Source organism: Vanessa tameamea, chromosome 18 (genome assembly GCF_037043105.1).
Source record: "Vanessa tameamea isolate UH-Manoa-2023 chromosome 18, ilVanTame1 primary haplotype, whole genome shotgun sequence".
In the NCBI taxonomy this organism is placed as follows: Eukaryota; Metazoa; Arthropoda; class Insecta; order Lepidoptera; family Nymphalidae; genus Vanessa; species Vanessa tameamea.
The window spans coordinates 4,366,544-4,380,310 of NC_087326.1; the positions used below are offsets into that span (position 1 = coordinate 4,366,544).

A 13,767-nucleotide genomic window follows, 5' to 3' on the forward strand; every position below is an offset into this window, starting at 1 on the left:
GTATGCGTGAGAAGATTTACATATTAAATTAATATTAAATTATATTTGTTAATTAAGTTGATGATTTAACCTGAGGGGCGCGTTTTTATGAGTGAATAGAGATTTATAAGAATGTCTAGCATGGTTTGCGCAAACCCTTTGTAATAATTTAAATGAATACGAAAAACTTGCGATCACCGATTGCAATATAAATTACTAATGGTTAGTGAGACTAAAATATGATGATTTCTTTTTTGTGTCCTACTTTTTATCGAATCAAGCATAATCTGTTGGTGCGAAATAATCTGTGTCATTGACAAAATTATGTAATATTTTGATATGTATTATTGTGATCAATATAAACATTTACGATTTCAGTAAAGCGTTTTATGAAGTGAATGACGCTATTTTACTTATTATGTTAAATAAATGGAAATTGAGCTGGCTTACAATTTAGTTTGATGATAGCACTTAAGTCGTAATTGTTAATGTAAATTAATCCCTTGAATTATTTTATCTAATTTTCCAGCGTACCACAAGGTTCACATTTGGGACCATTTTTGTTTAAAACTTTTAATTTTTAAACAAACTGAATTTTACTGTTTTTTTTTAATTCAAATTATTGCTTATTTGCTGATAGTTTAAAATTATCAATAGATATTAATATAATGGTTTTAATATTATATTAATATATGTAAAAAAAAAATCGGTTTTTATAAGTCTGCTTTTAATCAAGTAGGTAAATACGATCGTGTTATATTGTTTTTGATATTTCGTTATTTTAGATATTGAATTGTTTTGTGCCACATATTGAATACTATCTAAGGTACTTTGAAAAAATGAACGAATTACATTATTCATACAGTTATACAAAATAATCTATGTTATGTAGTTTGAAATCCCGACTAAGCAGAGAAGTAGAAACATACTTTTTGTTTAAAATTATTAATAAAATTGTGTTTTATTATATATGAGTCAAACTTCTTATTCTATGAGTCAAGTTTTATTCTATGAGTCAAACTCAAACTCAAAATGGACCAAATATTGTCAATTTAACATATCTTTATTGTATATAAATAGTAATAGTTATTTCAATAAAATTTCAATCTATATTTTATTATTAAGAATTGGAAGCATTGAAACATTACGATTTGTTGTTAATCTATAATCATATTCTATATATTATATAAGTCTAGCCTAGCCTCGACTTTGGATTGTTTTTCTTGTTGGCATTTCTGTTCAACTAATTACAATAATCCAGATCTTCTAACGTTTTTATTTAATTTTAAGGCATGAGTTTTCAGAATCCATAGCCAAATATTATATTTTTTATTATGTGCAACATGTTCGTAGTATGTTTAAACCAAAATATACTTACAAATTTCGAAAAAAATGCGTTCATGTATTGCTAAAGTGAAAGTGAAAGTCAAATAAAACATAATTTTATTATTAACATTTGTTTATTATTTCTCCTTATAGATCCCATTTGTATTAGATAGTTTTGGGAAGTAATTAGTTTGTATAAATATAAATTTCAATTAATCAGTTACTACTTCTAACTTGCTTAACATATTTTTTCTTATGTAAGCATATTTTGTGAAGGAATTTTTCACTGGAAACACGATTATCTGATCAGGTGAATCATAACTAATGTATTTAAATAACTCTGGTACATGTTCATCATCTGAAAATAAATCTATCTCTCTCTTCTCTATAGTATGGAGTGTGACACATTCGCATTTATTTAAATATATGCAAATATCTTGCACACTCCGAGTGGAAATAAATTCAAAATTGTTACTCAAAAACGTCAGAGAACAGCCTGGGCATTCGAACACCTTGTTCATTATAACTCCCGCCCATTTAAAGAATACGTCATATTGTATCTGTGCTTCTAGATTGATCCACGGTGTAGGTATTATACAAAAGTCTGGCCTCACTTGTAATAAATAACGTTTCGAGAACTTCGTTAAAACTATTCGGTTCTCGTATATGCCCACTCGTTTGATGACCGTTTTTGCCTCGAGACCTTCGAGTTTAGTATTCAGCATGTCTCTTTCCATCGACAGTTTTTCCTGAAATAAATTAACAATTTTCATTATGTATCCCTATTTCTGATGTATTTATATTAAATATTATATTGGTTCTTACCTTTAGTTCTGAAAAAGTAAAACCCTCTTTCTTTTTTAGTAAATGTGATATTATGACGTCATCTGTATCAAGGTCATGTGTATTTGAAAAGTCAACTACTGAATCCCTGAAAGATGAGTTTAAAATAAATTTATCAGCATCAAATAATTTTAAATATGATGTCCAATAATTAAAGTATTTATTACAATATACACACTCATATCAAATATATATAAGATAACTGAAACAACTATATCTTTTGATGAAAGTTAAGACTGCAATTTTATCCTAAAAAGAAAACTTAAAAGTATGCAAAGTAAGATAATAAGTATATAGTATATTTTTTGAGCTTTAATTGATTACGTCAGATAAACCTGTTCCATAATAATTGATTTCGGCTCAAGAATTTAAAAAAATATAACAAATAGATACCAAAAGGGTTATACCAATATTGCATTTGTAAACTTGTGAGATGTATTAAAAAAAAATTTCATAAATTAATTGACTAAAGACAATTGGTCAAGGTGCCGCTATCTTAAAATTTGTATATTATTCAAATTACTTACTTCGATAAGGTTTCTAAAATGCTCTTATATTCAAGATTTTTATAAATTTCTGCAAAGTTATTCCAACTAACTTTACCCTTCCAACCGACCATACCAGATTTTAATTTGTACTTTGTCTCAATGTCGATCACATTCATTTGTTCTTCTTGTACAATGGAACCAGCAGACCCGGTGACCACGGGTATTGTGTCAGAGGTTATGTCCAAAACGTCACAACTGCACATTTCACACAATAAACAGTTAAGCTCACATGATCCTTTCAATCCATTTTGAGGTAAGTCAGTACTTAAAATTTCTGCTAAATTGTCTCCAAATTCTGCCTCTAACCTGTTGATCCACTTTCGCTTGTACACTGCGGCAATTTTATAGGATGACTGGACTATGTCATCAAAGTTGATCTTATTAAAGTGGTTGTTCAAAATTTTTTCTCTAGCAGCAATCGCACCACATTTCCTAAGATGTTCTATTGCACTCCGTAAAACTGGTTCAGAATATTCTTTGAATATTAGATATATTTTTTTCGCAGTCTCCGTATTTAATAACTGTTTTATAGACATCATAATGCTTAAGATAATTGCTTCCTTTAATGTTGCAAATTCCGGTCCAGAGGTTATTGGCGTTTTGTACATATTGTATGATCGATTAGCGGATGACGGTGTAATAGTGTAATTTTTATCGAAATCATTTAGATCCATGGCTATGCAGGGTACTCGTTTGAGAAATGGTTTTGTTTTCTCTATCTGTGATATAAGCCAAACTAATTCCATCATTGGTAGCCTAGCTTCATTAACATATCTGGATATGTTGGCGTGATGACGAAGCCTCAAAACCTTCAAAAACCCTTCATATTTTTTTATCATATTACGGCGACGTCTTAATTCATTTATGATACAGTCCTTTTCATGAGTCAGCACAGAATTTGATTCCAGGCTTAGAGCTCTTTTATGGCAATAAGCTGCTGTTTTTTTAGGATCGTTTATAGTTAAAAGATCCCTTGCCACAGTATTCCTTATCTTCAAGCAACCAGGCTGCGAGATTGGGCTCATTATTGTAATTGCAGCTTTACACATCATAATAATTTTATCCTCAAATTCTGACCATACAATTTGCGAATCTACGGCTTTCTTGCGTGAGACTCTATCGGTGCCTTTTTCGGTAGTTCGATCTTTCTTCGTCTTTTGATTTTTTATGACATCTGATTTCGGTTTGGGCTTTTTCTTTCGAATTCTTTTCGCTTTGATTTTTTTTGGTAATGGCTGTGGCACTGTCGGATTTCTAAAGATGAACGTACGCCACAAACGTGGTATATCCATAAATATGCTTGAATCAAAACCGCATGGTCCTAAGCCATCTCCAAACCGTTGTCCATTATCATAATCAGTTACATTGTATTCATTACGCATTGGGTGAACTAATCTGTACCGCTCACGTTTTGGCATATTGATTGTTGTATTCGAACTGATAGCGATTACTTCGTTCCAATAATTTGTAATATCTTCCATTGAGTTAAAGGAAAATGTTTTCTCTAGTGCACACATGTCAGCTTCTTGTCGTGGCCACTTTCCTGATGTATCTATTATTTTTGCATTTCGATTGACATAAAAAACATAAGTGATAATACTTCCATCTCTACTCATGATTGTTGACGGTTGATTGATCAACTGAACGAGTCCCAGAACCGCAAGAACTTTAAGGCCGACCCTTACTGAATTTTGGAGACTTTTTGACTGTAGCAGAATCCTACTCAAATGATCTGACGTGTCTCGTAATTTTGTGACGTAAGAATCCTCATTTAATTTAAGATGACAAATATCTGATATGTCTATATTATTTATATTGCCAAGAGCAAATTCAACAGTCATTTCCGGTATAATATAGAATAGCGAACCAAAACCAGGAGGGTATGTTGGGTCAAATTTAGTATCACTGAAGTATATCAATTTAGCGATAAATTCATGCAGTTTTTGGATTTTCATATATCTTGGATAAACAAACTGTGACAATGGTCTTGTTATTTCTGACGGATTGTTATGTTTCGGTTTTGCATTCTTTTTAGTTTTAGCACAAATTTCTTTATATTTAGATTTTATTATAGAGTCGGTGGCTTTTATGTTAGGCGAGCAAATTAAAAATGTAAACTTGTTATAGTTTTTGGGTCTTTTTAGTTTTAAAATTTTAAGCTGACCATCTTTCACCAACTTTTGGACAAATAATTTAAGTGCCTTCGTATCCATCGGTGGCTCATCAATTTCTTTGGAAACCAAGGTACTTAATGTTTGAAAGCCAATGACGTATTGAACTTCATTTATTATTTTTAAAATTCCATTTGCGAATTTTAATTGTCTCAAAGTTGGATTTTTTCTAGAGTTTAGTATTGAATCCTTGACATTTTCGAAGCCTTCTAACACTTTGATTTCCGTAATTTCAGGTTCAGCATTATCTTCAGTTTCTTTGTTATCCATTTCAAGCTTGATTTTCTTTACCGGTACTTCATATTCAGTTTCATCACTAGGTTCAGCTGCAGGTTTAACATCTGTTTTATCGCTTACAACTTTGCTACTGTTAACATAATTCATAAGTTTATTTCTTTCATTTGCATATTCCTTATCCATTTCTTTTGTAGCTGCTAATGCTATATATCTAAAATAATAAGTTAATGAGTTGTGGTTATACTTGCTCGGCAAACAATAATTTTCTTTTATAAAAAAACATGTTTAATTTTTAAATGACCTGATGGCTGGTGAATAGTTAACATATCAATTAAAAGTAAAATTAAAAAAAAAAACATATGAGCTGTGTGGGTATGTGTATGTTTTAAAAACTATGCATACCTGGCAGTTCTTTGTCTGCCTTTGTCTTCTAAAAATTCTCTCACTATATTTCTTGCCTTAAAGTTTCTACAAATAGTTCTACTTGTGTAAAACTCAACACCAAGAAGCTGTGCAACTTCAATTTGTGTCAATCCATTTAGACCTGCATCTAAAAATCTTTCATAAGCTTGTCTCATTAAGGTGACTCCAACTTTGTACTGACATTTCAGAGGAACATCATTGCTTTCTTCATCTGACTGTGATTCATCACTTTGTGACGCAAGTGTTATGAATCTTTTTTTAACAACAATTTTTTGCTTTTCATTTTTGTTATTAGGATTTCTTTCTAACTTAACTTCCCTGTCTTCCTGTTAAACAAGAGTTCCTGATTAATACATATTAAAATAAGGTATTTTCAGACTGTTCTTAAGTCCTTTGACTTAGATTACACCTACTTTTTTATCATTATTTATTGTCCACAGGAGTTTTCTTATATCTGGTTTACTAAATCAGAAAGTATATGGACATAGATTGTAAACTAAAGGTAAGTGCTCTTTTGAACAAAATGTGTTATATTTTTAGATTTCCTTCATCTAAACCATAACAATTTAATTTTCAAGTCACACCTGATTGGTACTCTAGGATTATACTTAACATAACATTAACATTGCAAAATTATTCTTGTAGTTTTGTTATCTCTACATCCTCTACTGAAAGGTATACATAATTTCATAATTAATAGTAAATTTTATCTTTTTATTAATTTGAGACAATTCAACTTAAAATAAATATTATTCAAAAGCAGAAAGTGTACTTACAAAACTGAAAACATTGATGGCCTTTTGAAGTCTTTTACTCTGTTGGGGAGTCATCAAGCCCTTCTTGATCATCACTTCGTTTTGTTCAGAATGATCTTCTTGATTCAGTAAATACTTGACCATCTCAAATATCTTTCCAACTTTAGGCAGTGATTTCAGTGTTGGCTGGTGGAACCTTTTTAAGCGAAGAAGTATACTTTTCATTGCTTTTCCACCAGTTACTTGAGTGCAATACTGATTTTTGATTAAGTCTAGTTTTTGTAGTGCATTTCTATTGTAGAATAATAGTTTTGGTTGCTTTACAATTTTGTTTAAATTCGTCATTCCTATTGTCATTTGGCCCTAAAATTTTATAAGATGATAAAATTTAAATTTGGCAATATTTTTATCTTTAAAGACACAGTAGGGAAAACTTAATGTCAATAGTAAAAGTAAAGATGTATCGGTGCACGGCAAATGTTTACCTCAATCAATCAGCTTCAAACTCAAAATTTACATAAACACACAACTGTAAATTATATTAGTATAGAATATTTGTTCCTGTGAAATTGAAGTAAGATATGGTAAAGTATTATAGTATCAAAGAATTAAGTGTTTTGTTTTTGAATGTATCTTTACAGAGCTAATTAATTAATGATATAAATCATATTATTTTTATGATACATTTCTGAATATTACATACATTTTCTCTCCCTTTTCCAATGACTTCTAAAATGCAATAATGTACAGGAGTCAGTTGATTTAGGTATGTCATTGGCAAATGTGATGCCAAAGATCTCCATCTTTCTTCCAATGATGCAACTAGAACCAATTTATCACCATATTGTGATAATAATTCTTCATAAGTCATTAATTGTGCAGCATCCTTTGGTATCAAAAGTCTTGTATCATAATTAGGGCATGAGCCATACTCATTGGGCACTGGATGAAACTCATAGGGACCGTCTAGGTAATTAGGCTGAAAAGTTGGTGACAAATAAACAGTTTTATTTAATATTAAAAATATTTATTTAGTTAAACAATAATAAACAAATAAAAACAGAGTTTATACTATTTTCATATATTTTTACTTTGTATAGCCTTATCAAATAGCAGGAGGAATAATGATAACTTTGGCATTGAATTGATATAATATAATTGATTCAAGGATTAGATTGATGGAAAATATGTGTTTTCTATATTGGTGACACTAGTTATCAGAACTTTGGAAGTAAAATGAAAGCAGATATAAGTAGAATAGTAGTGTATCATTAATAAAGATATATTAATCAAGAACTGTTTGTTGTGTACTATAGAAACAATATAGCAGAGCTCTTAGCAACAATTATTTCTTTATATTATGTGTGTGTAAACAATAATTAACACTTACTGGGTCTAACATGTGTCCCGTGCGTTCCTCTATTATTGAAAATCGATCTAAGATTTCTATGTATGGGTGTGGTTGGCTGAGTTGGTAAAGCATAATTGATTCTGAATCCACGATGAATTTCCAAAATTTTATCTTCATCTTTAAAGTTATTGTAGAAGAAATACGCTTTTCCATGCGTCTCCATAATAGATCAATTCCTATACCTTCTAAGCCATCTAATGCGATTTCATCTATCAAAAATTGCTTATAATCAAATGTAAAATGGCTATGTGAATTGCATTGCATTTTAATTAAAAATAATGTAATTTTAAACTATTTTGAAAAATATTTTTATTTGAGACTCTGTCAAATTAACTATTGGTTGACACTGACAGTTGTATAGATACGATCAAATTGACTTACAACGTTTCGTTTTTTTGTTTACGCATAATCAGAACCATTAATATTAGGAATGATATCGATATAAACTATCTACTATTGTGAGCGCATTAAATTTTTAATTACTCTTGTTTGTATTTTGCATGGAGTAGTTTATATTTTAGTAATGTTAACTGCATTGCTTAACGATAAATCCCTTCAACAGATTCAGTGTCAATTTTATCCACCATAAAAACTCATCAGTTTTATAACAAAGATAAATATATCTAAGAATAGCACTTCAAATATGTGCTATATTGAATGTGCTGTTCCTAGGTATATTTATTTTCATTAAAGATAATTTTTACAGATTTTTTACGATGAAGGAATTATAATTAAATTCTGTCATAATTTGAGTTCTATGATAATTCATATTATTCACACTTTATCTTATAGTTATAGTTGCTTGAATATTCTATTTTTCCTTGAATATCTACTTAGTGCGTATCCAAAACTAGAATGTAGATCTCCAGGTAAAATGTTTGGCAACATAATCTACAGTAATATCCGATCTACAACATTGTACAACTGAAAATGCTTTTATGTATTTGTTATTTCTTTGCAGCGTCAACATCAGCGTATTCATTTTATAACTAAAATCTGACTGACTTATTATTCTGTTTTTAGAATTAGAAAGTGTTAATATCTTACTTCTGTCATCCTTCATCAGATTTTAAATTATGGATAACAAACAGAAAATACATTCACTGGTATAAGTTAGGGTCATCAATAATATAAGATATCTCAATCTTATAAACATAGTAGTAATAAAAAACAGTACCAAGTTTCAATATTTTATTTACTAAAGAAAAGGAATACATTTTATCCTTTGCTAAAATATTTAGCATATATTAATAATATTTTAATGAGAAAATGATCATAACATTTGTAGACAATGAGGTCAAAAATACAAAACAGTGCCCTTTAGACCGTCTATTTTATATTTTACACGTCAATGTTTCCCTTCTATTCGTCTCTAGTTATAAAAATTGCACTCTATAAATATGGGCAGCGAATACGGTGTTACAGTTCTATCACTGCGTTTGCATTTGCATTATAATATTATAAAACTCCTACTTAACCTATGGAGTGTCTAAAAAGCAAACCAACGCGGTCAACGTAAGATATATTATTAAAAGTTCATGATTAAACGCTATGTTGATGAGATAGGTAACTCATAATGAAATTACTTCGTATGTTAAGAACAGATTCCTCAAACTACCATCTGATCCGTGTGGAGATGAGATTAAAAATATCCATTCAAAAAAACTTTACTCGTAACAAAATTTAAGATAATTTTAAATGGGTATTTAAAATCTATTCTGTCAATATGGGTGGTTACTAAATAGTTTTACTAAAGGCACACTAAATAAACTCACTAAGGCCGGGTTCTGGGATTATATATTTTGCTGTAAAGTCTACAGATGCAAGTTATTTTACTTAGGCACTTCCATAGTTACCGAACCTTCTATTTGTCGTGTACGCTGATATACTAACGATCCGAAAGAGTAAGAAGTAGAAAAATATTGCACGCGCGTTTAACAGACTTTCTTCGAGAGTGATCGCGATAATCGTCACTGATTCTAGACACTAATAATAAGAGAAATGATGATTGTTTAATATAATTTTTGTCATTTTTTTGGAATAATTTATGTCATCTTAATTGTATTATGTGTATTTGTATTAAAAATGTGAATGTACGTATGTGTAATATAATAGCGTTACAACGGTTAATTACGAATATCCTTCAGTTACTTTAAACAATATGCTCAAATATAGAGATTCTTACAAGTTCATGTCAAAAACTAAATACAAAAATAATAGTTTTAAATGACCTTTGTAAGCTATACAACTGTTAAAGTTAAATTCAATGAACGAAATATAAATTTAAAAATGATATATGATGGCTCCATAAAATTTGGCTTTCGTTATCCTTAAAAAGAAAAAAAAATAATATTCGTGATTGTGACTCTTAATAATTACACAAGTTCTTATTTGTTTGGTTATGTTTTGGTGTACGGGATAATACCAGTTCAATGAAAGTATAAATTTTTGTAACCCTTTTTTAAATGTATTGGCGCTGCCACACTCATAAAAAAATATTGAACATTTGTTAAATAACATTGATCACAAATTGTAGCAAACATTATCAAATGTTTTCTTGTAAATGTATGATACATAAAGCCATTAAACATACGATATACTTCGAAAAGTAGATCCAAACTGATAGTTATAAAATATTATTCAACAACGATATAACTTATGACGCTTTCATCAGTATGGGACCGAAAAAAACATGTAACGAATTCTAACTAAAACCTAGCTTATACATATTAGTAAATGTTTGTTTAATAACGTTTTAAAACTTTCCAAAGATGCTTGCAGTGTGGCAGCACCATAACGTCCGTATACTGTTTTAATCATTGTTATTGTAATTAATATTCTGCAGGTAATATATAATTGTATTCATTGCACAAACCACATTGCACTTATTAAAAAAAAAATGCTCTTCCTTGTCCAGAATTCTTGTCGGTGATATAAATTTATTTAAAGTTCTAAAACTAGTGATTATTATCGCTCCACCACATCTAACAGGCGTAGCTACTCCTATAAACAAATTCCGTCATATATACACGCTATAGTTAACCTATGTGATGGTTAGTTTGAGACAACGTGATGCAAACTTGCTATTACTTAATAATATATTTTCATTAATGTATCGGATCTTCATTAAATCGAATAATCTGTCATAACAGATATTTATCATTATCATAAAGTCTTCAATTTCTAACACTAAGGCTCCAAGTCTCAAAACAAAATTAAGCGGTCTATATAAACTACGTATGTACGTTAATACGCTCTAATATAATTCTCAATATTTCATAAATAATTAATAATTTACGCTTAATACGAGACTTTCTAGGCATGTAACTTTTACGAGTATAAAAGGTGGTTCAGTAATTTTAAATGTAGAAATGGTTATTGTACATTTCGTTAATATTACTTTTTTTTTAATTATTACAAAACAATTGTTAACAATCCGCCTTCAAAAATTTCTTCGCACTTAAAACTAACTTATTCTATGTACTCGACAAAAAGTATAAATTACGTTACAGAAACCGCTATTTACATTTACATACTAGCCTCTTACGTATGTTGCATTTTTATATATATTTCAAACTTTTAAAATGGTAACATTATTCGACATTAATGAGATATTATTTAACTGTGTTGACAAAAAAAATATTTGAAACAAAAAAAAGATTAAAAAAATATTTAATGTATTTTAATGATTATTTAAATATATTTTTATCATTACTATCATTATTATCGTCTTGTAAAATTATAATTTTCAGTATCATTTTCAAAAATGGAATCCGTTTATGTTATCTATTTCATTTAAAGTTTGACAGTTACCGTTCTAAAAGTTCAAAATTATGTTCGCCCGAATTATTCTTGCCGAATATAAAGCGTCTAATTATCAAATGATTTAATATAATTATTAGAAACAATTATGTGCGTTATCATTATCAAAATATATAAGAAAATTGGCAGTTACGTTTACAATTAAAAATAACAATTACAATTTACTAATAATAAGTTTAATTGATTAATTCTATAAATAAATAATATACTTATTTATATTAAAAGTCATGGCATCTTTGGTATATTCGTGTGAAATAATGTGAGTATTGTTACGTCAAGGCAATATTTAGAATGCCTTTTTATGAATTATAATATATAAAAAGTTAACATACTTATGCGGTTTTTTATTTATTCTCAGCTATTGTTATCGCTACTCTAGTTTTCATTATAACATCAAACCAAAATAAATACTTAGCAGTGTAGCATTTACACTAGTTTAGTAACACGCGCAAGTAATTTTTTTTATTAATACAATTAAGGTATCATTCTGTGATTATTATTCTATTTCATGGTGTCTTTTTACACAATTTAGTGATTAAATTTGTTTTGCAGTGCAGTCTTAAATATTGATAGAATCATTAATTATTTAATCGCGCTAATACTTGCCCGTGTGACTAAGCCAATAGTGTTCACGATACAACATACAAATTACAATCTTGCCACACACACTTAGGCACTAGATCATTACAAATAGAATTGACATTTTCTTTACACGCATTAAATTGTCAACAATTAGCGAAAATGATTATTAAACATTCCGTTTTCAAAACAACTCGCTAGCTAGTTCAAAGCTTTTGTGTTCATAAAATAGCAACAGGAACGTTTCAGAACAGAGTTTTTTAAAGTTTGGCCCACGTGTATGGATTTTTTTTTAATTTAGAATCAACGGTTATTTTAAAGAAGACTTTATTAAGTTAAGCGTACACAGTTATTTATTTTGTGACGTTTAAACAAACAACTGTGTGCGTTTAGCTTTAACGTTTTACTTATGTACACAATGATCGTTTGATCACAGCATCTTTACAAATGGCGTATACCAACACTCTAAATTGGCAATATTGCACCGCAGTGCGCTTACGCTCTAGTATCTATGTATACATAATCACTATTTCTAGAACATTATCGAATAATTATCAAAACGATCCCCTAATAATCTAGATACACCCATAAGAAGCACTTTTTAATCAATGAATGAATATCAGAATTTACATATTATTTATACATGGTAAATATAATTTATATCATATCTTTATTCTTTTTCGTTTACTTACTATAAAACGCAAACGGTTTTTTTTTTTCTCAATATAAGTCGAAAACATCAATTATTGTGCGGTTAAAATGTATTTAATTCGTTTTTAACTTTTTGTTAAGATATGTGAAATGCGACACATTCTTATCAGGAGTTTTATCACGCAGCAGTTAAGAGAAATTAAATCTGAATACTGGAACCTTTACAAAGTTAAGGTTTAAGTTCTGTTCCCGCCCGATGTTTTCGACTTATATACGATGTTCTATTTTAGAAATTCCTTAATATAACCTTAATCTTGTGCTACTAATAGTAGTAAAAAGCGATTTGTGAGTTCATTGCAATTTTTCATTTTAATACTTCGTTCTTTATCGTAGAGTAAATATTAAAAGAAAACTTGCAATGTCCCCAACAACTCCACACTAACTAGTCATCAACATGGTACCAACAAAACTTATATTTTTACCTAAAATATAAGTAAACTATGTATATTCTAAACAATCTACAAATTTGTTACATTTTTCATCATACATATCGTTAATATTGTTCTGTCGTTTAAAAAAAATACATTTTTGTCATCTTCTCCGATGTACCATCGACTTGTTTTCGGGTAAAGACGAGTACGTATATTTATCATGGAAGAGAGATTTCCGTCACGATAACGGTGACTTTGTTTACAATCCTAGTCGTAACAAATTACATGAACAACACGCTATATTCTTTGCCTATCTTGCAAATTTAGAAATTTGTAAAATAGGCTCTAAGTTACTAATTTATAGGCAGCTCACTTGTACGACGCGTCGTAACATTACATTCGCGAACAAGTGTCTTCGTTCGCGCGAAACTGACCGACGACCTCGTTGAACATTCAATTTTTTAGTCACTTCAACTACTTCGCTTACGGACGGTCGATAGGTCAAAGTTATATCGATTCGAAATTTGAATATTCACGTTTCGATTCGTGCGCCGTCAGTCAGCTCGGTCGGCTATACTAATCACTATCAAT

The 13,767-nt window shown here is 29.5% G+C and overlaps 1 protein-coding gene across 1 annotated transcript; it reads right to left on the reverse strand.

The window, feature by feature from the left end:
* Positions 1-1,462: 1,462 nt before the first annotated feature.
* On the reverse strand, positions 1,463-7,985 carry LOC113397274 (uncharacterized). Its single transcript, XM_026635558.2, has 7 exons — positions 7,673-7,985; positions 6,986-7,261; positions 6,304-6,645; positions 5,507-5,853; positions 2,676-5,315; positions 2,131-2,236; positions 1,463-2,054 (listed from the first exon to the last, which is right to left on the reverse strand). Exons 1-7 carry the CDS (start codon positions 7,955-7,957, stop codon positions 1,518-1,520), a joined length of 4,533 nt encoding a protein of 1,510 aa, XP_026491343.2. The 5' UTR covers positions 7,958-7,985; the 3' UTR covers positions 1,463-1,517.
* Between the last annotated feature and the right edge of the window lie 5,782 nt (positions 7,986-13,767).

Excerpts from the sequence above, each read along its gene's own strand:
- LOC113397274 (XM_026635558.2), bottom strand. The coding sequence starts at position 7,957 with ATGCAATGCAATTCACATAGCCATTTTACATTTGATTATAAGCAATTT. Across the intron at positions 7,262-7,672 it reads CGGGACACATGTTAGACCCA|CCTAATTACCTAGACGGTCC; the intron begins GTAAGTGTTAAT and ends CCAACTTTTCAG. Across the intron at positions 5,854-6,303 it reads CCATCAATGTTTTCAGTTTT|GAAGACAGGGAAGTTAAGTT; the intron begins GTAAGTACACTT and ends CTTGTTTAACAG.